The sequence below is a fragment of the Pelobates fuscus genome, chromosome 5 (assembly GCF_036172605.1).
Source record: "Pelobates fuscus isolate aPelFus1 chromosome 5, aPelFus1.pri, whole genome shotgun sequence".
NCBI lineage: Eukaryota > Metazoa > Chordata > Amphibia > Anura > Pelobatidae > Pelobates > Pelobates fuscus.
The window spans coordinates 245,007,269-245,032,499 of NC_086321.1; the positions used below are offsets into that span (position 1 = coordinate 245,007,269).

The following is a 25,231-nucleotide window of genomic DNA, read 5'->3' on the forward strand; positions in this document are numbered from 1 at the left end:
GCTTGCTAGAGATAAATGAACAAACTTGAAGGTCGCTGTCTAAAAAAACTAAACAAAGTAACGTAAATCAAGGCTTAGGCTATCAGGATGATTCACCCTAGTCACACTTAGAAAGCTCTTGTTGTAAAATCCCCCAAAATGTAATGGGTTGTAATGGGCCCGGCGGTCCTGGTGTGTATTATCGGTAATATCAGGCTTTAGCACTCTCTAGTGCTAAAGCCTAAATCTTTAGCCTTTTTCTTATCTTACTTATGAAGTGCGAGTCGTCTACTGAATCAATTGATGTATTTTATCCATTCAAAATGATTGAAAGGAGGAATCGGAACGAACGACAAGCTTATGAAAGGCTTGTTTAGAAGTGTTATTTTCTCTGGGACAGTTTTCCTATCACTTTGCACAAAAAACAAAAACAACCAGTGGCAACTTTGTTTCAATATACCTTACTGTAGTACCTTATGAGTTTATCTATGCTCAGGCGTAATAGGTAGCCATACATGTTCCAGGGATCATCACTGTCTCCTTCAGTTTTACGGGCCAGAGAGGCTTGTGTATTCTTTGCTTTTTGCTGTTCATTATTACCCTCTACTTTAGATTTATTCAAGCAGCCTCCTTCATCCTACGTACCCATTCAGGGTTGCAGAGCTGAATAGCTTGTTTTTTGTGTGTGTGTGTTACTTATGTTTGTTCTTTCCGATATACTTTAGTAAATTGTAGTTTTCAATTTTGTCATACAAACCTATAGGGACTTTGTTGTGTCCTCTGGACTTTAGGTCCACAGGCCACTCCAGTGTACTAGTTTGCAATTTTAGGGTTACCCCCTTCTAAGTACCTTTGACACACTAAATGTCCCGCCTTTGGGACATCATTTTCTTCTTTGTTCTGGTGTCATAGCCTGTCCCTGCTGGCTCAGCAATGTAAATGCTGCCTTTTTAGAGAAAAGGCAGTGTTTACATTGATGCCTAGTAAAACCACTAGTGGTTGTCACTCAGACAGCCACAAAAGTAACTTCCTTGATTAGGTCTATGATGAGATGCTGACTGGTGCTGCACTTCGTTTTGCTGTGCATGCTCAATAGTCTCTGAATGTTTTTTTTTTTATCATCAAGATTGATCTCAGCCATTGAGGCGTGTCTGGCTGCTAAAAGACCAGCATGGCGATGGAGAAAAGGCTAGTAAACTACCTTTTTACTCCTTTCAAGGGGGGTGGACAGCAAAAAAAGGAAGTCCAGTGCTATAGCATTAAGAAGAGATGTTTATATTCCTAATATTATAGTGTTCCTTTAAGTTAATTACAACTAATACAATTATTTAAGATGACTGTATCAATTTTGCTAAATAAGGCTAGATATCGAGCACAGTGTTTAAGTTAGTCAATCTCTCTGATTCGCAGCAAGTTGAGCTCAGCCTTTCTTCTAAATAATAAAAGAAAAGTAAGGAAAGGAAGAGTACAATTAAGTCGTGTAATATTATCATCTATTGTCAGTTACATAACACACCATACTCTTCCCGGGTTTCAGCATATCATGAGATTAAAAAAAACCATAGATTAACATGACATATCAACATGTATATCAACAAGTTTGAACAAAAAGTTAGATTGATCCAGCTGATTCAAAAACGGCAGCAAACACTGGTACTTGGATACCCTAACAATCCAAGAGCATGAAACAGGCAGAAAAAAGAACAATACAGGTTGCGCTGACCAACTGAATAGTTTCCTTACTTATAAATAATAAAAATGTAAGTAGTGCTAACTTGGCTATAAGTCCACATAGAGTCCCTTTTTTTTTTTTTTTTTTTTTAAGTCAAAAAAGAGTTCTTAACAATGATGGTAGTTGCAACAGGTAATCCAATGTATTATACAATAAGGCCCTCTGGGCCCCGGGCGTCCCCGTTTGTGATCGCTTTAATGTCCATTCTAGTTCTTTGAGAGTAATAGGATCTTTCAATGCTCCCGATTGTTCAATGGTTAGTTTGTGAGTGACATATCTTTCAAAGTAGATTCCGAGGCGTATGGTTATCTCGCCATGAACCACAGGCCCCAGTTATGGGTAAACCTTATATACATTTTATAGCAAGCTTTCAATTTGGTGGCAGTCTCCTCTGGCAACTGTTTAGTGGAGGTGTGGCGGATTGTTTTTGAACCAGCAGATCATTAAGTTGTCTGAGCTTCAATAGGTCCCTGTAATGGTCCTATTTGTTTCAGGTCTAATCTTTTTCAGGAGTTCCCGTACCACTGCTCTGACTACTTCTTTCATATAGTGACCTCAGATGAGGCCTTTGGGTTTCCTGGGTTTTCTCGGAAGTAATGTTGCAAGACTTCAAGAACCTGAGCAATATTGCTGGTCTCGGAGAAGATTCTCATTCAGCCTTCAATGGTGTTCTGCCGGATGATACAGAGGTGCATGTAGATCCATCTCTACCAGGGGGCTGCAACAATCCATGTCTGCCCCCATTAGATTGGAGAGATTTTACAAGGGCCACAAGTCTATCGTAATGTAGGACTTGTGGACCTGCAAAAAGAACGTGTAGTCTGTACCCTTTGGATGTTTAGCTCACCAGCAGTCTATGAGCCCCAGTCTATTTAGCATATATCTGAGAGTGTGCAAGTGTTTCACAAAGCTGGAGCATTGACTTCTCGTGGTATCCAGTGATGGGTGAAGAGAAATATTTGGATCCCTACCCATGACCAGGGTTCCCTCCTAGAAAACCTCATAGATTGTAGTGAAGGTGTATAGCTGTGAAACTATTGTACACATGACAAAGAATACAACCTTCTGGGTCCAATTTTTCATCTATGTGCATAAAAGAAATATACCTAGCGACCACGATATTTACTCCTGCTGCCTTAGCAGTAGTATTATGTGAGAAGAAGCACGTCATGACGTTGGGTGTGAATCCTCACGAAAATGTGTTTCTTGATTAAATGCCTCAGAGATTCTCCTGGCCCACAGATCTGCAGAAGCCTGGTATATTTAAGCCCCTGACAATGTCTGAGCAAAATCTTAATGATTTTGATAAATAGCTCCTTGGAGCCGCATCCATCCCCTGAAATTTACGGAGAGAGGAAGAATAAGAAGAGAATGCGTGCAAGGAAAAGGATTGTAGAAGGAGAGAAGAGTCTTGTAATGTCCTACAGACATCCAACTGCATATTATTTTCTGCTGATCTTTGCCTTAAAGAGACACTCAAGGCACCCAGACCACTTCTGCTCATTGGAGTAGTCTGGGTCCCAACTCCCATCAACCTTAACCCTGCAAGTGTAATTATTGCAGTTTTTTACAAACTGCAATAATTACCTTGCAGGGTTAAGTCCTCCTCTAGTGGCTGTTTATCAGACAGCCACTAGAGGGACTTCCTAGTTGTTAAAACCCAAAAAGTGTTCTAAACGACGCTGGATTTACTCACGCTATGCATAAGGACCTCCAGCGTTGCCAGAATCCCCATAGGAGGTCCCACGTGGGGAGGTCTAATGTGCACATGCCCATTGCCGCGCATGCGCATTAGGTCTCCCCCGCCAACTGATGTCAGCAGGGAAGGAGCGTGGGCGGAGCCTGACCCAGCATCAAGGGACATCGGTGCTGGATTCAGGTAAGCCACTGAAGGTTTTTTTTTTTTTTTTTAAATTTTTATTTTTGCAGTGCATATTAAGATAACATACAGGCATGTGGTGCCCCAAAGGCAGTCCACTTGCACAATTCGAAACATAGGTTACAATGGGGTATATAGGAACAATGCACAATTTTATATATATATTTAGATACCAGAGGATAGGTCACGAGTATATATCTAGTAAACATGCTATTCAAATTAAGAGGTCACGAGTTTATACGTATTAAACATGCTATTCAAATTAAGAGGTCACGAGTTTATACATAGGAAACATGCTATTCAAATTAAGAGGTCGCAAGTTTATACATAGGAAACATGCTATTCAAATTAGGAGTAAGTAGTTATAGTAATTCAGCGCGTCACGTTCAACATATAGCTTAATAAACTGGTTATGAGGCTTTAAAACACAGCTATGAATAAGTCCCATAGGCTAGGGCTAGAGATCATACGCTTAATAGTAGTGAGTAAGATTGACAAGCATTTTACACAGGTTTTGGATTCTAGCGCGTATGTTACAAGATGGGTCAGTTTTCATGACGGGCACAGATTGTACTTTGTAAATCGACTGTGCTATTACCATACGTAATTGCCCCTAACTGTTGCATCCTAGTATAGTATGTATAATATTGCCTAAGTAAGCTTAAAATACGCTTTACATTAAGATACAATAAGAAAAAAAAAAAAAATATATAGAGCAATAACGCTTTGAAATTTGTCTGGCATATAGTGATGCGTTCTAATAGCAGGGTTTCTATTGATGCTAAGGTTAACACACTATGCATTGAATAGTCCCGCGCTTGGACTTGCCTAGCCGATACCCAAGGATGGCAGGCTGCCAGCCCTAGATCTCGTAAGTCCACCTTTCATAGCATGGTGTCGCCACCATCTTTGCTTGCCTGCATGCTCCTGCATCTCCTCCACGGTCAAATAGCAAAGTCTCTTAACCGGACCCGGGTTTCTCGGTATTTCTGGTGCTCGTGAGCGTTGCCACCAAGGATATGCTATTTGATCGGACGGCTTGTGAGTACGGACTCGTCCTCCGCCGGAGAGATCCCGTTGCGGACTGCTTTCTGCAGGGGTGAGTGGCTGTACCGCTGCTAGGTGTTGGTTACTTGTCGTTGGGGCCACTGAGTCCTGGGCAAGTTGGTTCTTGTTGCGTTGGTTGAAATCTTCTGCTGCTCCGTGGTGGAGACCCGTTGCTTGAGCCCGCCCTTTAGAGTTTCGGCTCCGCTTCATTCTGGAGGCTGCTCTTGGGGCCCAGTGTGGGGTCCCTTGCAGACTCCGCCTGGTGGCCGGTCTGAGCCATGCCGTCAACTCTCTCATAGCTGCGTGGTATACCAGTCTCTGGGTCTTGAATCTTGCCCACAAGTAGGTACTGAGACGGTTGATGTATTCCAGTGCGTGCTTGGGCGGTTCAATTAGTGTGGGCCTGGACCTGTGCTGCGTCCGCGCCGCCATTTTGTTTGGGCCCAGTAGATCTCGTTTGGTCGTAGGTTTATTCATCTATTCAATCCTCCTTCAATACTGCCCTCTGGAACGCACGCTCTGTTTGCAATATAACTAAATCCACTGCTGTCCATGACTTCTTCATCTCTCGTTCTATAGATTTACTAGCCATAACAGAAACCTGGCTCTCCCCCTCTGACACTGCCACCCCTGCATCTTTGTCCTTCGGTGGTCTCCAACTTACCCACAACCCAAGAAACTCTGAATGTAAAGGTGGTGGTGTTGGGTTTCTCCTCTCCCCTCACTGCTCTTTTAAACCTCTTCCCACCCCCCCTTCTCTCTCTTTCCCGTCATTTGAAATACACTCAATTCGCCTTTTCAAACCCTTCTCTGCTAACATTGCTGTTATTTACCTTCCCCCTGGTTCCCCTCTTCTCTTCCTTGACCACTTTGCTGCCTGGCTACCCTATTTCCTCTCTTCTAACATTCCATCCCTAATTCTCGGGGACTTCAATATTCCTATAAACCCACCTTTGACCTCTGCAGCCACTAAACTACTTTCAATTACTTCCTCCCTCGGGCTATCGCAGTGGGCAAATTCTCCCACCCATGTAGCTGGCAATACCCTTGACCTAATCTTCACTTATGCATGTACAGTATCTAATATCTGCAACACTCCATATCCACTCTCTGATCACCACCTCTTATCATTTGCTCTCACATACCCCCTCACCCAAAAACCTCAGCCTAACCCCCCTCAACTCAGGAGAGGGAGCTTAATTCTCTTGATCTCCAACAGTTGTCAGCTGACATTGATTCACAACTGCTGTCCATCCCTTCCCTCTCCTGTCCTTCACGGGCCATCTCCATATATAATTCTACTCTTACATCTGCCTTGAACACTGCAGCGCCACTCCAAACAAGCACCTCGAGGAGGACCCGCCCCCAACCATGGCATACTAAATCAACGCGCTACCTGCAAAGATGCTCCCGTTGTGCTGAACGCTCCTGGAGGAAGTCCCGCACCCAGGCAGACTTTCTCCATTATAGATTCATATTGTGTTCATACAGTGCAGCCCTTGCCCTTGCCAAACAGTCCTATTTTTCCGCTCTCATTAGTTCATGTTCCCGCAACCCCAGGCGTCTCTTTCACACCTTTAATTCTCTTCTTCGCCCTGCTGTGGCCACCCCCAAAACTAACCTTACTGCTGATAACTTTGCATGTTACTTCACTGACAAGATTGAACAGCTAAGGAAAAAATTCTCCCCTCCTTGCCTTTCTGTTTCTCAATCACACATAGATCATGCCTTTCCTACCCTTCAGACATTCTCTCCAGCTACTGACCAAGAGGTGGCTGCTCTTCTTTGCTCCTCTCGCCCGACCACTTGCCCGCTCGATCCTGTCCCATCTCACCTTATCAGATCTCTCTCCACTTGTCTCGTGCCTTCTCTAACACACATTTTCAACTGCTCGCTCTCTTCTGGCATTGTCCCTGCTGACCTTAAACATGCCACTGTAGTACCTATACTAAAAAACCCATCCCTCGACCCATCCACCCCCTCTAACTACCGTCCCATATCCCTGCTCCCTTTTTCCTAAAGCTTCTGGAAAGACTTGTCTTTACCCGTGTGTCTCATTTCCTCAATTCCAACTCTCTCCTTGACCCCCTTCAATCTGGCTTCCGCCCTCTCCACTCTACAGAGACTGCCCTTATCCAAGTTACTAACGACCTAATCGCAGCTAAATCCAAAGGCCACTACTCCATACTAATTCTTCTTGACCTCTCAGCGGCCTTTGACACCGTTGATCATGCTCTCCTTCTTCAAACTCTTCAATCGCTTGGTCTCTGTGACTCTGTCCTCTCATGGTTTTCCTCTTATCTCTCCCAACGCTCATTCAGTGTCTCCTTTTCTAATGATACCTCCTCCCCTTGCCCCGTCTCGGTTGGAGTTCCCCAAGGCTCCGTCCTTGGTCCCCTTCTATTTTCTCTTTATACTGCCTCTCTTGGCAAACTTATTACCTCTTTTGGATTTCACTACCACCTGTACGCCGATGACACCCAGCTATATCTCTCCTCCCTGGACCTCTCCCCTGCCGTCCTGCAACGTGTCACTGCTTGCCTTTCTTCCATCTCTGACTGGATGTCATCCCGCTTTCTGAAACTCAATCTCTCAAAAACTGAGCTCCTTGTCTTTCCTCCTCCTAATACTGATCCTCCTCTTTCGCTCTCCCTCCAAGTTTGTGGTACCAACATCAGTCCATCCTTGCAAGCGCGCTGTCTTGGCGTCATACTTGACTCTGGTCTCACATTTGAGCCTCACATCCAGCATGTTGCCAAATCCTGTAGATTCCATCTTAAAAACATAGCCCGCATCCGCCCCTTTCTTGCACCAGATACTACCAAGGAGCTTGTCCATGCTCTAGTAATTTCCCGCATGGATTATTGTAACCCTCTCCTGATTGGTCTTCCCAATAGCCGTACTGCACCCTTACAGTCTGTAATGAATGCTGCTGCTAGATTGATTTTCCTCTCTAGTCGTTTCTCTCACACCTCACCCCTCTGCCAGTCCTTACATTGGCTTCCTGTATGCTATAGGAGTCAATTCAAGGTACTAACTCACACCTATAAAGCACTGAACAACTCTAGCCCCTCTGATATCTCCTCACAGATCCATAGGTATGTCCCTTCTCGGTCTCTCCGCTCTGCCCGTGACCACCTCCTGTCCGTTGTCCGCACTCGTACGGCCAACTCGCGCTTGCAGGACTTCTCACGGGCGGCTCCCTTCCTATGGAATAGCCTGCCTACTGCCATCAGACTCTCCCCTAGTCTTGCATCTTTTAAGAAGTGCCTTAAAACCCATCTCTTTAGGAAAGCTTATGGCCTCCAAGACTAACCCTTACCTCACATACCTGTCTCTCTTGCCCTCTCCTAAAGGGCAGCCCACCTTATTTGATTGTAAATTCCTGTCCTATTGTGTTTTACACCCTACCTCCTATAGAATGTAAGCTCGTTTGAGCAGGGTCCTCTTCAACCTACTGTTCCTGTAAGTTTATTTGTAATTGTCCTAATCCCCATATGGGGTTTATTAATGTGTTCGTCATTTGGTCGGTTGCGTGTACCGGGATATTCCTCACCGGCAGGGGGGGGGGGTAATCGGGATCTGTAGCGTTGCAGTGTCTTCCCGCTGGTCCGTTGGCGGGGAGGTCGGCCGCCTCTCCCACACCAGCGCGTGCTGGTAGGCCGCAGATCTGATTCTGCTTCAGAGTGCCACTTTGGGTCCAATGAACCGGTCAGGTAAGTCCCCAGGTGTCACCGTTGGTCTGCTGTGCCTGTTTATGAGGTTCACCGTGAGTTTGTGGTTAAAAGTCGCTTGTTTTCCACTGAAGGGGTTTTAACCCCTTCAGCAAGATGGGCACTGTAGGAACCTGCAGTGCCAGAAAAACGGATATGTCTTCCTGGCACTGGAGAGTCCCTTTAAGCCCAACAGTTCTCTGGCCTGTTATACTTGTTACTGTTATGTCTACCATTACATTTTCTTGATTAGAAAACTAACCTATATTTCGTGAGTTGGATTCACCACCTTCACTGTAATCCATTTTCGTGTGTGTGTGGGTGGTATGCACACAGCATGCACTGGACACAATTAGCATTAAGTAGCCAAAACTAAGCATACTGTATGCGTACATAAAAAGGTGGAGCTCCTAAGTAATCAATGCAGACAATATTCTGTAAAATAAGATTGTACAGCAAATAGTGCAACACAGTACATAAAAGTTCTAATGTACAAAAATTATAATGGTATCACTCACAAGCCTAGAGTCATACTGTCATATGACTCAGGTGGTATGCGCCTCTGGACCATTCAAGGTTGTCCAAACCCCTTCTGTGTAAGGTGCTTTCTTCAAAGTGCTTTAGGTTCTCCCTTCCCCTTTTGGCCGTTTTCAAATAATAGATATACCAGGTCCAGGGAAATTAAATCCAATAGAATGCTTTATTACGGTAATCATAAAATCGAAAGTATAAAATAAATAAATGAACATGTACCAGATAGATGTCTGGATAGACTAAATAGTCAATAACAGAAGTTGTCTGTTATTGACTATTTAGTCTATCCAGACATCTGGTACAGATTCATTTATTTATTTTATACTTTCGATTTTATGATTAATAAAACGTTCTATTGGATTTAATTTCCCTGGACCTGGTATATCTATTATTTGAAACCGGCCAAAGGGGGAAGGGAGAACCTAAAGCACTTTGAAGGAAGAACTAAAGCACTTTGAAGAAAGCACCTTACACAGAAGGGGTTTGGACAACCTTGAATGGTCCAGAGGCGCATACCACCTGAATCATATGACGGTATGACTCTAGGCTTGTGAGTGATACCATTATAATTTTTGTACATTAGAACTTTTATGTACTGTGTTGCACTATTTGCTGTACAATCTTATTTTACAGAATATTGTCTGCATTGATTACTTAGGAGCTCCACCTTTTCATGTATGTATACTATGTGTTTTAAGTGGTGTAGGGGACACCACTTTTTAGGTGTTTGAGCATTATCTTATATTCACCCCCATATTGTGCACCTATTTTGTTGTATTATTAAAACTAAGCATACTAGCTGTCTGACAACTCTGAGAGGGATGACCGTAGATCTGCAGTGATGCAGAGCTGAAAGTAGGCTTGGGGTGCTCTATGCATTATCACCTTTGCAATAATACCTAGTAATGATGGTGCATGGAAGGCAACTGATGAAGTATGTAATAGTTAAAAATAAATAAATAAAATAGTTATTCAAATTTCCATTTTGTGTTTTTTTTTTTTTTACATTTTTTTTTAGGTGAGCAAGGTATAGATTCCGCCACTGAGGAGGAATACGATGCACATATGACCAGGTCTGGGGCAGATACAGCCATTCAGTAAGTATGCAAATGTACTTAGTTATAATTTGTTAGGTAAGTTATTCAAGTAAGGGAGTGGAGCTGTGGCCCTCCAGGCATTGTTGGCCTACATTTTGCATTCTTCTCACTACTCAAACGGTCTCTTACATATGTAGTATCCATGAATCTTCCAAATCCACCTGCCCTATCCCTAAAACAGTCAGTCATTTCTATTACCTTTCTATTGTAATTTTAGTTTTCTATACCATTCTGTTTCGAACTTCCAAGTGTAATTTTTCTCTCACTTTTTTTCATGTTACAATCCTTCCTCACTTCCTTGAATGTTACGAATATATATCATGAGAAAACTAAGTGATGGTGGTGTGATAAGCAATTACCTGTGATATTGATACAGTTTTCATTGTATATTAAGTCTATATAATGATGTCTTAATAAGTATCAGGAGCGTTTTAGCAAGCATAGTTGCCATCTTGCTAAAACGCTCCTGATAGGGAACTCCCACGGTTTAGGTTCCTGCCCTGGTATCTGTTTCACATTCTAAAAACAGCCATAAAGTGTATTTTGTGATTTAATTGTACCAGTTGCCAAAAGTGTGTGTTTGTATGGGTGTTTGTGGTCATGTGGGGAAATGGACTCCAGAGATTTAGCTCTGTCAAGATGAATTGAAGAAGGGTTGTGGCTGGGGGGATTTGACTGTGGTGAGATGTAATGGGGTAGCAATATTGTAAGATGAATGGAGGGATGGTTTGGATATAAGATATACCGTAAGAAGATAAATTGAGTATTCTCTGTGGATATTTGGATTCGGCTGGTGGGTCTGACTAATTCCACTGTAGCCAGCTTACTTGATTCTCTGTTGCAAAATTTAGATTTTTTTTGTTTTTTGTTTTTTTATGTTGGCAGCTCTGAAAGTGGCATAGTACACTGTAGTTAATTACTACTGTCACTTTTAAGTGTATTTCCAGGTAATTTGTGGATACAAAAGATGTTCAGGAGGCTTTTCTAAAAGCGATCAGAAACTGATAATCACTGTATGAATCATATTTTGAAACTAATAAAGTGTGAAAATGTTGCATAACGGCTATAGTCTTGAAACGAGAAACCATAAATTCTTCAGACCCTGCTTATTTCTAACCTTTTCCACCATGATTAAAATGCAATTTTTATTGCTAATGTTTTATTTTTATTTTTTTAATATGCTTTAAGTTGCATATCAATGCACAGCTTATGAACTGCTCCATAAATATTTACAGCTATGCTACTTTTTTTTTTTTTTTTTTTTTTTTACCAATCACTTTTTTTATTGAAACAGAGTGTATGGGCTACAGAATGAAAAAAAGGTAAACATTCGAATTTACACACATCAGGTGTGGCCTCGTGTGATATATTTCTTTATATAACTTCTGCTGGCCACTTTTTTTTTTTTTTTTTTTTTTTTTTTTTTAGGGAACTAATAACGAGTAACCAGGTATAACATGAAGTACATTGAAGCCCTTGTTTGAGAAGTCCTTTAGCTGTGAGTTGACTTCCTAGTGGTCTGCTAACCTTGAGTCATGTCTTTCTCAGGTTAAGCATGTTCGTAGGCTGCGTGTATGGTTGTAGGATGTTTGGTCGGTGTAGTAGTGTATGTCAGGGGTTAGGTCAGTGTCGCAGAGAAGGTTATCTCTACTTTGTCGGGTTGGAGAGGTGTTTCCCGAGTTGTAGCATGCCTAGTGGTCGTTGGTTGTTGCGGTCTTGGGGAGCCATCTAAGACATGTTGGTGTTGGGTGGAGCAACCCAGGGCCAGCCCCCCAGTTCAGTCCCCGGTTGGGTGTGCGTACGTCCGGGCTGGCCAGGATACCTGATCATGTGCGTCCGTCCGTCTCATCTGTCAGTCATAGCTTTGTTCCCGACCCCAGAGGCCGCCCCCCCTGACCGTCCCTTCCTGGTGAGCTCCTCCTCCCCTATGTTCCCCATAGGTATGCCTAATTGGACCGTGGGTTCTCTTCTCCCTCTGCGTCCCTGTTCCGTCCCCGTAGGGCCTGTGACCTCCCGACTGAGGGGGGGGGAGATAGGGGAAGAGTGATGGAGAGTAGAAGAAGAAGAAAAAAAGGGCGGGGGGAGAGTGTGTGGTGCCTGTATCTTTTGTGGTCTCTGAGGGGGGGGTGTCAAGTGCCTCCCTAGTTCTCCGCTTCTGGGTGGCGTCCGTCCCCGGCCGCTGCAGTTTGTCTCCGAGCTATATAGGTGCACCAGGGGAACCAGGTGATAGCGCATTTGTCTCCCGTGCCGTGCAGTGACGCCGAGAGGGATTCCATGCTATATATGTCCTCTACCCGGTCCATCCATTGCTCCACGGTCGGTGGCTCCGCCGCGCGCCATTTGGTAGGGATGAGAGATTTTGCTGCATTAAGCAAGTGTTTGGTTAGAGAGCGTTTGTAGGTGGCTATGGGGCGTGTGGTGTGGTGGAGTAGCATCGGTAGGGGCTGGAACGGTAGGTCCGGGTCTGCTATGCTCTTGATTTTGGAGTGAATTTGCTTCCAGTATTGCTTGATTTTGGGGCACGACCACCAGATGTGGAGGTCTGTCCCTCCCTCTGCTCCGCATCTCCAGCAGATGTCAGGGATTTCTCTGTTCATGCGATGTAGCTTCGCTGGGGTCCTATACCAGTTGACCATAATTTTGTAGTTAAGTTCCTGGATTTTTGAGCTGAGTGTGCCTTGGTGTGTTAGTACGTGGATCTTCTCCCATTGTTGGTCTGATATTGTTTGGTCCGTAGCTTGTTCCCAGCGGGATATGTATCGCGGTGGTGCGCGTGGCGTGGTTGTGAGCAGCATAGAGTAAAGCTGCGTGATTCCTTTCAATGGTCGATCTCTGGCTACGCACATGTGTTCGAAGGCGGTTAGGTCTCTATGGAACAGGTGTTTGCCCGTTGTGGTTTGGTGAAAGTGCTGGATCTGATGGTAGTGGAACCTAGTCATTAGTGAAATCGTGCCTTCTGGGATCAGCTCCCTTAGTGTTTTCAGTCCCGTTGTGGAGCATAGACGCTTCATATAGGTCTAGTCCGAGCCCCCAAGTCCCGCCACGTCCTCGGGTTGTAGGCCACCTGCGATATCAGGGTTGTGGGCTATAGCTGTCAGAGGGCCTGGCGTCGTGGTAAGTCAGTCTGTCAATCGGGTGGAAATCCATATTTGCATCGTGGCCCGGATAAACGGGTTTTGGGTCATTCTGGGGTCCTTTAACCCCTTAAGGACCAAACTTCTGGAATAAAAGGGAATCATGACATGTCACACATGTCATGGGTCCTTAAGGGGTTAAGGGGTGTGTTGTCCATACTGCGGACGGTAACTTTCGGGCCACTTGGTTGTTCTCCAGTTCCCTCCAGAGTTTGTCTGAGTTTAATGTGTGCCAGTCCACCAACCGTAGTAGGTGGGTAGCCCTGTAGTAATGAACTATCGAGGGGAGAGCCAAGCCCCCCATGCTTTTGGGCAGGGACAGGAGTGCCCCGTTAACTCTAGGTTGTCACGTTTTCCTTACAAATCTTTCATTATTGCAGTGTTGAGCGTCTGGAAGAAGGTCCTGGGTATCATGATTGGGGATAGTTTGGAATAGGTAGAGAAGTTGCGGAAGGTTTAGTTTCAGGGCATTGATTCTCCCGAACCAGGAGATGCACAGACTGCCCCAGTTCATCATATCGTGTTGCAGCGTGCGGAGAATGGGTATAAAATTCTCCTGGTAGAGGCGTGTTGTGTCTCCGATACCTAGCTATGCTACATTTAATGCCTAAATGCTGAGTGAGGCGAAAGTACCTTAAATACGACTTTTATTCTGCTGTCTTGACTATTGAAAGCAGTGAAATTGTATGTGCTGTGAGGATGCATTGAAATTGTATATAATTGTGTTTAATTTCAAGACTTGTTCTTATTCTTTGTGAAAAGAGAGGAAAACATCTTGCTGCACTTCTCAATGCAGTCCCTAGATGTCTCTGTAGAACTTCTTTATTAAATACCTTTCTTTATTGTGCAATTCTATAAATTATATGCCTTCTGCAAGCTTTAAAGGATGGAATGGTAGTTGAAAATAACACTCCAGGGACCTGAAAAGCAGATGGTCATGTTCCTCTGTTCCATCTCCGTTTGTGTGCAAGTAATGGCATCTTGTGTGGGTTATTGCCTTGTAATAGAAATGATAGTTCTTGTAATGGTGTCCATAAATAGGGTGTATAGCAGTGTCCCTGCCTCCAGTGTTTTCAATGAAGATGCAATGAATAAGCCCACATGTGCTTTTAGCACCACGTATTGAACATGCTTCTCTGCATGGTAAAAGTAAAATCCCTTTTCCGACTTCTTTACTAATGACACTGTTGGCAGATATGTTTTAATGTCTGTCACTTTCCCCGTACATTGTCTACTTGCAGTATGATGTTCTAGCAAGGCATGTTAGCTATTATTTAATGTGTGCACTGTTCCTTGATCTATAATTTTATCAACTTAATTTAGAAACAAATGTAATTACTTCTTCTTTAAGGAGCATCAGAGGGATATGCTGTTTTAAAATTTTTTTGTGTGCTGGATAAATGAATAGCTTGGCAAATTGAGACTTGATATAAATTAGAATTATATTCTGTATTCACCAAATTGCATGCACTTTTCCCTGTTCTAAGCAGCTGATACACATTTATTTTTACAAGGTGAAATATTTTAGTTTATCTTTCAAAGAATTCTTTGATAAACGCGGCTGAGCATGAGCACTTCTCTTGCACTTAGAATGGCTATTCCTACGAAGTCTTTATAAAACACATTTTTTGTAAAATAGTTTCAGAATTCATTTATGTAAGAGTGTTGCTGAAATTGAGTAATAGTAACAACCCCTGGATGTTGGGTTACAGTAACATCCCCAGGACGTACTTGAAAACCAGAGAAATTTGAATGTGCCTTTCCTGGTTAAATACTTTGTTGTTCTTATTATTATTTCAGTGACTTGTGGGGCACAACCTCCATGGTTGTTCAACCTTTATTTAGCTCTTTTTATGTTGGCCCTAACCATTTAGCCCTCCCAAGGTCGATCTAACAAAAGGATAAAAGATCAATCATGTGCCAGTCATATGAGCAATTGTTAAGGTGGTTGCAGTCCCTTCCAGACAGATAAGGGTGCTCTCTACATATTGGTAATGGAGTGTTACTACATTTAAATGTGAAATAGTCTGCTTCCCCTTCAGTCCCGTCCTTGGTAGACCGCAGCAGAGCCCCTGGGCTCACAGTGTAGGATAACACTCAGGTAAGTTATCGATCAGTAGATACACAGAAAAATTGGCATGGAAGCCACAAGATCAGGTATAATACCCCAAATTTAGCAAGAAAGTCAGGAGCTCAGGCGTTTCCACGTCAGCTCAGGCGTTTCCACGTCTGGTAAGATCGCAGGTCTCCGCCCCTCGAAATATAATTTTTGAGTAGTTTAACACACACACAACCCATCTGATTTTGAATGCGTTTTAATTCCATTCATATTTAGATTGCAATGATTGGATGAAAGTGTCCACAATCAGCCAATGAATGCCATATGAAGTTGAAGAGGTTTTCAATAACAATATGCTGAGTGAGAGGGCAGGCTGTGTGTGCCCATGTCACCATCTGCTTGAAAAATGGTTTGACACAGAACCATGGGAGAATGTCAGGTACAGTCTAAGCGCCATAAACATGGGGGGAAAAAGCTAAATCACCTGTTTACCACATAGCACTGTGTTCGTTACAGAACCCCTAATTTAGTTTCTGCATCAATCTGATGTACGAACGCTCATACAAGTGGTCATTTTCACGTTCTTTACTTGGTAAGAAAAATATATATTGTTTCTCTTGAGATTGATATTGGCTGTACCTTTCCAGCACTATATCCTCCTATAGGCTGATTACCCTGTAATATTCCACCTTCAATGTAAATAGCAAATGATTCCTTTTCCATGTGAAATACTTCATTTTTGCACTTTGACATTGTACTATATTCCCAATGTCAGAGGTGTTTTGTTTTGTTTTGTTTTTTACCCGTTGACTGCAACATAATGTAAAGCTGTTTGTCTTTGCATTGTCATCAAATCTTGGAATTCTGAAAATAAAATGGTTTTCATTTGTCTGTGCTACATTGCATCTTGTACTGTTTTATAACGTGGGAAAGTGTCATTATTTATCAGTGATCCGTTTCACTTGCAATTCCATGATAGTCCGATATAGAAATGTAATTTCTCTGCACCCTTCATATAAGCATGTTTAACTGTAAGCTCATTCAGACAGTGTCATGTTTTACTTATGCTCATTTTACATACCTTCCAAAATTTCAAAGAACACTTTGATTTTATTGGTGTATGTAGGGGAGGGGGGAAAGAGGGGGTGTCCAGAGACAGAGCTGTTCTATTTTATTTCCATAGAATGGCTTCCATGTGGGCATTTTAATTTAAGGAGAACTTTTATTTCTTTGTAAATTGCACCGTAAAATTAAACATCGAAAATGACCTGTAACTTTTTTTTTCTTCTTCTTCTATTTAGCAAGTTACATCACAATTCAGTTTAAACCAACAACAGTCAAGGCAGACATTGCAAAAGAGGAGGAGAAATAGAAATGTTGAGTGAGATGAATCAAGTGTTCAGGTCTAAAAATATGTGGTATAAAGTAATAAGCGTGTCAATTACCAAGGGTGCCATTGGAGCCATCAGGGAAATTTCTTTGGTGACTCATCTCATTTTGCAAATTTAAGGAGTTATTTAATTAATTTTTTTCTTTTTAAGACAGAACACTTTGACAATTCTCCCCCTGTTTCCGTTCTCCTCGTCTGTGCTTAATGCTGACTACTGCAAAGGACAGAGTTTATAACAAATGACTGGAAGCTAAAATGGAAGTAGAGAGAATGAAAAGCTGTAGATTTCGACATTTAATTAAATGTTTTACACATCACAAATACATATCTTTTCAATATGGGAGATACGTTAAAATAATAAAAATAAAAAGTGACAGTTCCCCGTTTAAGTCACAGTAATCTTCTTTTGTCTTGCAGAAACGATAATGCTGTAGATTCCACTTCTTCAGTGAAAGATAATGCTGGGTTTGAGGATGCAGATTCAAAAACTGGTAAGCAAAGACTTGTAAATGCAATTAAATTAATCCTCCAGCCTCAGAAAACAAAGAATGTGTTCAGCTACATGATGGTGAATAATGCAGATATTCTATACAAATCAAGCAGCTCAACGTACATTTAATTTTAGCTCCATTTCCTTACATAACTGCACATTTACTTGTCACATCTGAGTAGGGTAGTTGTTCCTATAATACTTAAAGGGACACTATAGTCACCAAAACAACTTTAGCTTCACAAAGCAGTTTTGGTGTATAGAACATGCCCCTGCAGCCTCACTGCTCAATTCTCTGCCATTTAGGAGTTAAATCCCTTTGTTTATGAACCCTAGTCACACCTCCCTGCATGTGACTTGCACAGCCTTCCCAAACACTTCCTGTAAAGAGTCATCTACAGTTTATCCTTTCTTTATTGCATGGTCTGTTTAATTTAGATTGTCTTATCCCCTGCTATGTTAATAGCTTGCTAGACCCTGTAAGAGCCTGTAAGACCCTGTAAGATGATTAAAGTTAAATTTAAAGAGAAAGAGATACAATTGTTTAAAGCAAATTAATGCAGGCTGTGTCAATCACAGCCAGGGGACATGGGACAAGGGCTGCATAAACAGAAACAAAGTGATTTAACTCCTAAATGGCAGTGAATTGAGCAGTAAAACCTGAGAGGCATGATCTATACACTAAAACTGCTTCATTAAGTTAAAGTTGTTTAGGTGACTATAGTGTTCCTTTAACTGGTGACATGCAAACCCTAACATCACTTTTTAGGTTTTGCTTTTAAATAAACCAATTTTGTCCCTCTCTCTCTGTTTTTATTCTTCTTAAATTAGTAATTAGTAGTTTTTTGTCTTTTTCTCATGGGAGTACGATCTTTGGCAAATGTTGACAATAACTGGTCTTAAGGCAAGTTAAATTTCAGTTGCTAAACTAATTTATCCACAAGCCATCAGTCAAAGGAATCCCACAGAAGAAACAACAGCAGACATCAGGGACAGAGGAAAACAAAATGGAGACACCTGGGTATTGAGATCCGGCGCAAGGATGAAAAGATAATTAATTAATATAAATAAAGCAGGTGGCAAAGAGTGGTGTATAATCAATAATATACAAGGGACATAATGAAAGGAAAAGAAAGCATGACAAAGCTTTAATTCTGTGTAAATTTAGACTTTTTCAGTTCTTTTGTTTTTAGTGCAGATTAATCTACACACTAAGACCAACTAGTTTTGTGCAGACGAGATAAATGGAATGCATGTGTCAGGGAATGTTGCTTCACCAAGATGTTTGCTCCCAACATACAAATAAATTTGAGAACCCAGGGAAAAATAAAACTAAACAAGCATACATTAACCTGGATGTGCTAAAATTATAACATTTTACATATAATACATTTATTTGATCTCAGTATATTATGATGAGATTATTGATTTGATTGGTGTTGCCAAGTTTTGGACTGAAGTTGCTCCATCATTTGACTTTGGTTTGGTCTCTTTTTGTTTTGGAGAGCCTTATGACCTTCTTACAGCACACATTACAATTTATCAATAGAATGTGGAGTAATTTGTTACATTATTTTTCCATCCATTTAGCTGATCAGTTTCAGTTGAGGTTTTGTCCCAGCAAATAATTTTGGATTCTGTTAATGAGGATATTGTAGTGAATGGTGAGTACTGCAATTCTAGTGTTTTCACCGTGTTTTTGTATCCCTATTTGTCCATTTAATTTTTTTTGTTATCGTTACTTATAAAATTTAAAGAGACAAACTAAGTTCTAGAATAGGCATAGGCAACCTTCGGCACTCCAGATGTTTCAAACTACATCTCCCAGGATGCTTTGCTAGTATTGTGCATGTAAGAGCATTATGGGAGATGTTGTACAAAACATCTGGAGTGCCGAAGGTTGCCTACCCCTGTTCTAGAACAACTTAACTAAGTGGTTTTGTTGTATTGACCATATTCTTGAAGCATCATTGCTCCGTTCTCTCCTGTTTAGGAGTCAAATCACTTTGTTTAAAAAGACACTCTTCCCCTGGCTGTGAATAACATGGTATCCCTATACACACACTTTCGTTAATATAAGTCTTATTTTTAAACGTTTACTGCATAGTATGTTTCATTTAGAAGTTCGTATCACCTGCTCTGTTAATTGCCTGCGACAGCATGCAGTGCTCCATGTATGTAATTAAAATTTAACAGACCAGTTGATAAAAACTTCTGAAGTAAACAAACTGTGCTGCACAAATAAAACTATTTAAAAAAATATTTCTGGAGATAGAAAATTTGCAGAACTTGCCACTGCCTGCAACATCGGCGGGGGGAGGGTGGCGTGCTATAAAGTTGTAAATTGCACCAGTGACTCCATGCATTTCCTCACTAAATGGGCCCTTGCTTTAGACACAGAATAATGGTAAGTATACACCACACAACTTGCATTTCTGGACTCTTAAACATTTGTGTAAACCCATTTTAATTAAATGTAAGTTGTTGTTTTTTTTTTTTTTTTTGCCTAGTTCTCAATATGTGTAGATGATTCGGAGTCTGTGATGTGCAAAGGCATTTTCTAATTTATTTTTTTAGAATGAAACCTTGACTATGAAGGATTTTGTTTACAAACACATGTAACTTATGATTAGCTTGCAGGATACTTGCAAGTCCAATTGTGGATGCTGATTTTCCAAGGTTATAAAAAGTCATCCTGATTTATGGGCTAATAATTATACAGTGCCTGCGTTTAATATTATGTTTACCTGTATAATATTGATGAGCAGCAGAAAAGGGCGGAATAATTATTCAAATGCATGAAAGTGTATCTAAATAATCTCTCCGCTTCTGATTTTGTGAGTTTATGCAAAACAACAAGAATGTGCTATGGGTATTAATTTAGACATCATATCGTAACTAGTCTTAATGGCATTCTGAAATAAAAAAAAAAAGAAAACACTACAGAGTTCAAAAATCTAATATTTTGAGCAATTTTCCAATGTCATTTTGTTTTAAGCTTATTGCAAATTTCTTTTTGATGAAATTACTTTACAACTTTTAAACCTAGTCTGTCTCTTGGCAATATACTGTAAAAACACCCAACACTTTGTTTCATCTGCTATAATCAGGGCTTCTTGTGAACTCTTGGATCCCAGTCTAAACTCTAATTCCAGAATTCCAAAAATGTGATGACTGTTGTCCTTTAAGTATCTTAACAAGAAATGCTCACACCAGTGCGAGTGAAGCTTTGAATAGGCAGATAGCCGCCACAATGGCTGCTATTAGCTTATTTAGCTGAAGGGTGAGAGTATGGCAGGTAACTGAACTACATATCCTATAAAAAACGTGCTTGAAAGATGTTTATTAATTTCATGTATAATGCACTAATATAAAGGGTCCCATTACGGCCATTCAGTGGATCGTTTAAAGTTTAAAACAATGTTCTTAATGCCAGAATTGCAAACATAATGTGATGATGATGCCAAACCAATTTTTTTCATGAACTGTCCCTTTTAGATTTCAGCACATGGTGGCAGCTGTGCACCATGTCCATTTAAACTCTGATGTGCAGATGTTTGTAGGATATGTAAAGTGCTGCCATTGGAAAGCAATGAGAAAATAAAGATTGGTTGCTGGTCTCTGAATATTTTTGATAATACATTATCTAAAGAAAAAAAGGCAAGGCATAAAAATGGTGGAGACCACTATATTCACATAGAATTCTTATTTTTTTTTTATAAGGATAATTTTTTCAATGGTTAAAGTTTCCATAATTGCTTCAAGCAGTGTCCTAAAACCAATACTAACAACTAAGCAGCATAACCACTACATTGTAGTGGTAAGGATACCAGGAGTCCAGGGGTGCCATCTGCCTGTAATCTGTGATTTGTGATCGGTTTGGCACTTACCTAGTTGGTCTGATTACCTGGTATAAGTGCAGAAGCATGAACTTCCACTTTACCAGATTAGCTGAATATGGAAGGGTCACAGGCAGACAACACAACAAGGTTAGTGTCTTAAACTGTTTGACAAATTACCAGAGGATGTTGTATGGGGACTATTGGCCCTGTATACACATGAGCATGTTGTAGTGGTTATGGCACCTAGAGTCTCTCTTAACAGTGACAAAATATGATCTCATACAGCTCTCACAATATGTTCACTTAAAATTACATCATGTAGGGATTCTTAGTTTTGTGTGCCTGTAATTCGTGAGCTATTGTAAATACATTCCAGGTATTTTATGTTGACATTTATATATACACCAGTAATTCATTTTCTTTCAATTCCTCAATCTTGGTTAAAATGATATATCCACAGTGATTATTTCACTTTTCTGCTGCTTTGGAAAAATGTTAAGGTCACATAGGTTAGGTACTATCCTATTTTTTTTATTTTTTTTTCACCACAGCCATTTATCTGTTTCACTACCAATTTTTTCAGGTTTCAAAATATTAAAACACTGACTGGGTTATTCACTAAAGTGAGAATTCAAAGTAAATTTTAAAATTTAAAGGAACATTAAAATGTCAGAAATACAAACATGTATTCCTGACACTATAGCTCTAAGATTACTGTTTAGCTGCCTGGGCCCATTGCCTTAAGTTAAGGTTACTTACCTTTTTCCAGCATTGCGCAAATCTCTTCTGGACCGACTCCGCCCCCTTGGCTTCCCCAATCAGCATCTCCTCCTAGAGATGCATTGAACCATGGCACCTCTATGGGGAGTATTCAGTGTCTACATGCAGAGCGTGTGCCGCACTGACCAAGGAAGCACCTCTAGTGGCCGTCTGAGTGACTGCCACTGGAGATGTTTCTAGGCAATTGTGTAAAGTTTTTACATTAAAAAGCTTGCTGGGTCAGGCAGTAGATACCAGAACAGCTACATTAAGCTGACTATAGTGTCCCTTTAAGGTCCATATAGCCTAACTCGAAAACATCTCTAAGTGAGCTTTATTTTCATTTCAGCTCATCTGGCTTCAGCTCATCTGAATTTCACTTAAAAACAAAAGTAAAAAAACAAAAAAACCCTGTATAAATATTAACATTAAGAACATCAAAAGATTTTTGATCAGCTTCTATAGTTACTTTATGGTACAGAACTTTTTTGATTAGGGTGCTAAATTTGTCAATTTAGGACAGTGACACATATTGATGAAATATAATATTACAAATGAAGGATTTATCCATCATTAATATTTTGTATAGTTGTATTATATGCAGTGTTCTTTACAGAAACCCTTGCTATCTATAATTACATGGTTATAATATTGATAAGTCTAATTTTGAGACCCACACATATGATGTCAAGGCATCATGCTGCACATTTTATTGATTTGCAATTCCAGCCCTGTTTTCTACAGTATATTTGTTGTTCACTGGAATTTGACTTTTCTTTAATCTTTTTATCTACCAGGTAGAGGAGAAGACTGTGATGCCATTAGCATAAACGCTGATACTTTTGACAGTGACATTGAGGAGGTGTGCCCTGAAGAACGAGGTCAGGCAACACCTGCCGTAGTAGTCCCAAAAGCAGCTGGTCAGCCAGATGACCTTGTCATGGACATTGAGAAAAGTGTGAATGAAATCCTGGGGTTGGCTGAGCCAGTAGCAGAAGAAGTTCATGCTCACTCGACAACTGTGCTTGCAGAGGATGTGCAGCCGTCTGCACAACAGCTGGAACTGTTAGAGCTAGAAATGAGGGCTCGAGCCATTAAAGCTCTGATGAAGGCTGGTGATGTCAAGAAGTTGTGAAACTATGCTGTCTTCTTGCTTCAATCACCTTACTTGACAAGAAGTTTGTGCACTATAGCAAAAAAACTATTAGTTTCAGTAGGGATCACTGTGAATATATTATTGTTGTGTACCTTTTTAGTCACTGTTTGAAATTTCTATCAATGCACAATAATGACCATATTGTTATAACTGGCAGTGATGGTGGTGGATGACACTGCCCTAATAAAGAAAGTTATTTTGTTTTTACACAATCTTGTTTCTTTTTTTTTTATCCTAAATAGGGCAATCCCTCATAAAGGTAACCAGTTAGGTGAGTTATCTACTAAACAGCACCCTTGTTTTGGTATCCTGAGTTGGGCAATCCTACATAAGGGTTCAAAATGAGGGCCGATATCTACTAAACAGTGCTCTAGTTTAGTATTCTAAGTAGGGGAATTCCCCATAAGGGTACCAAATAAGGGGCCTACTACTGAACTGCATACTAGTTTTCTATCCTAAGTAGGGCAGTCCCACATAAGGGTACCAAATTAGGGGAGCTATGTACTAAATAACACTCTAATTTGGTATCCTAAGAAGGGCAGTCTCATATATAGGTACAATAAAAACCAAGGAAAAGCATTACTTGTGCACTATCCCAAATCCCTATGCATATTTAAATAACTAGAAGTTTTTAGTATCACTTCAATGGCCACTTGAGTGTAAGCTCTCCTGCTATGTCAAGGCAAACCTTTTAGTAGAGTCCTATACTAGCAATTCACCTTGCTTATTTCAGGTAAAAATAAAATTCTGTAGCTATCTACTAAACCGCTGGAAGACCAAGAATTAGAAAAGCCATGTTTCTTTAATTTGATCTTTTAGTTGCTTAGTGGATAGGTCCCTGATATAATATTCATAATTATGGTGATCCCACGTAAGGATCAATTAGGTAGCTATCTACTAAACAACAGGTGAATGATCAAAACTAAGAAAATAAAAAGGCCTTTTCTTAATTATGCTGTCTCACTAATTTTCTATCTTTATGAAAACAAACGGATCTTTAATTTTCGGATGCTACAGAATTTGGAAATTTCCAAAATTCTGACAAAACTTGTTTTGCCCAAATCCGAATGCACATTTCTTGATTTTATAATCTTCATTATCTAATTATTGGTGATTACCAAGTCAAACCGTGCCTTTGGCAGAACCAGTGAACCATTTGTTATTCCTAGTTTTTAATGCAAAGGTTACAGAATATAACTTGTGTTCATGGCTATAATTATTCACTCAGTTGTGTTTGTAATTACCAGGCAAATACAATCTGTAGTTACCTAAAAAAGCTGTATATTTTGTGAAATGCATATACAGTGGAAAATGAGTACCTTGTATTGCATTTTCATTTTATAGCCAGTTTGGTTTTGTCATGTAAAAGAGTTCTGCTCTCAAAGAGTTCACCCAGTAATTGTTGCTTTTATTAACAGATTAAGTGAGAAGTGACCAATAGAATGGGGAAAAAAAAGGGGATAAGTAAACAAAAAAGGTATTTTCAAGCAGAATTCTTCCTAACAAACTAGTTTTGTGGTTGTTTTTTTTTTTGCTTTTTGCATTTCACTAATCAGCACATTTTCACATCCATTTGGTTTGTCTGAATATTTTTTTTTCAGAAACAAAATTTTCTCAAAATCAAAATGTCACATGGACAAAACTTGATTTGTCCAAATTCTTTTTCGGATTAATTGATTCAGTTGAGCCAAATGCGATGCTCAGTGCATTCTTGTAAAAATAAAACATATCTATGGATTTATTATATAATAATAAAAAAATAAATAAAAAAGAAATAAAAATATACTGTTTATCACAGAACAAATAAAACACATTCCAAATATGCACACAAGAATTAGGATTCTGCAAGACCTCTGCTTAATTCCAGATCCCTGCTGCATGCTTACTGTTGAAATTCCACAATGTGAGCAATCAAGCACAGTGATTGGCTGTAGAGTAGAGTTATGTCATCAGCTTGGCCCACACTGATCTCTGGCTGAAATAAGTACATACAAGATCAATACAAACAAAAAAAAAAGGTGAACAACGCTGGAGCTTCAAATTACATATGTAGAGGGAGAGGGCAATTTCCCAAATTATGTATCTTAAGAGGAAAAAAAGGACAAAATAGTGCCAAAGGAACGCTCACATTTTATAGAGCTATATAAGCACTATTTCATGGGCCTGGATGGAATAATCCCCGTCAAAGGATATCTTTGTAGATGTCAGCAGTGCTTGAATTTCAAGTGGATAATGGTCACCATATATAAAAAGATAAAAATCCAATGGTATGGTACGTAAAGTGACCATATTTGTAAAAAAGATAAAAACCTAGTTCCATAACCCAGAGCAAAGACCTGCTCTAATGTATAGAACTTTAGGTGGAACAATCCTAACCTAGGGATAAACATGGACCCAGATCAGCAACAAGAACTGGAAGT

At 40.4% G+C, this 25,231-nt stretch overlaps 1 protein-coding gene across 2 annotated transcripts in view; it reads left to right on the forward strand.

Annotated features, from left to right (window-relative positions):
* The window catches only part of CAAP1 (caspase activity and apoptosis inhibitor 1), a 39,135-nt gene extending 16,112 nt beyond the window's left edge, over window positions 1-23,023 (forward strand). The window contains exons 4-6 of one of the 2 annotated variants that reach the window (XM_063455178.1): window positions 9,903-9,981; window positions 16,982-17,066; window positions 22,467-23,023. In XM_063455178.1, coding sequence (XP_063311248.1) covers window positions 9,903-9,981; window positions 16,982-17,066; window positions 22,467-22,790 — 488 coding nt within the window. In that variant the 3' untranslated portion in view covers window positions 22,791-23,023. Of the gene's footprint in view, window positions 1-9,902; window positions 9,982-16,981; window positions 17,067-22,452 lie in introns of both variants that reach the window. The other variant, XM_063455176.1, reaches the window with a different exon arrangement.
* Window positions 23,024-25,231: the final 2,208 nt, after the last annotated feature.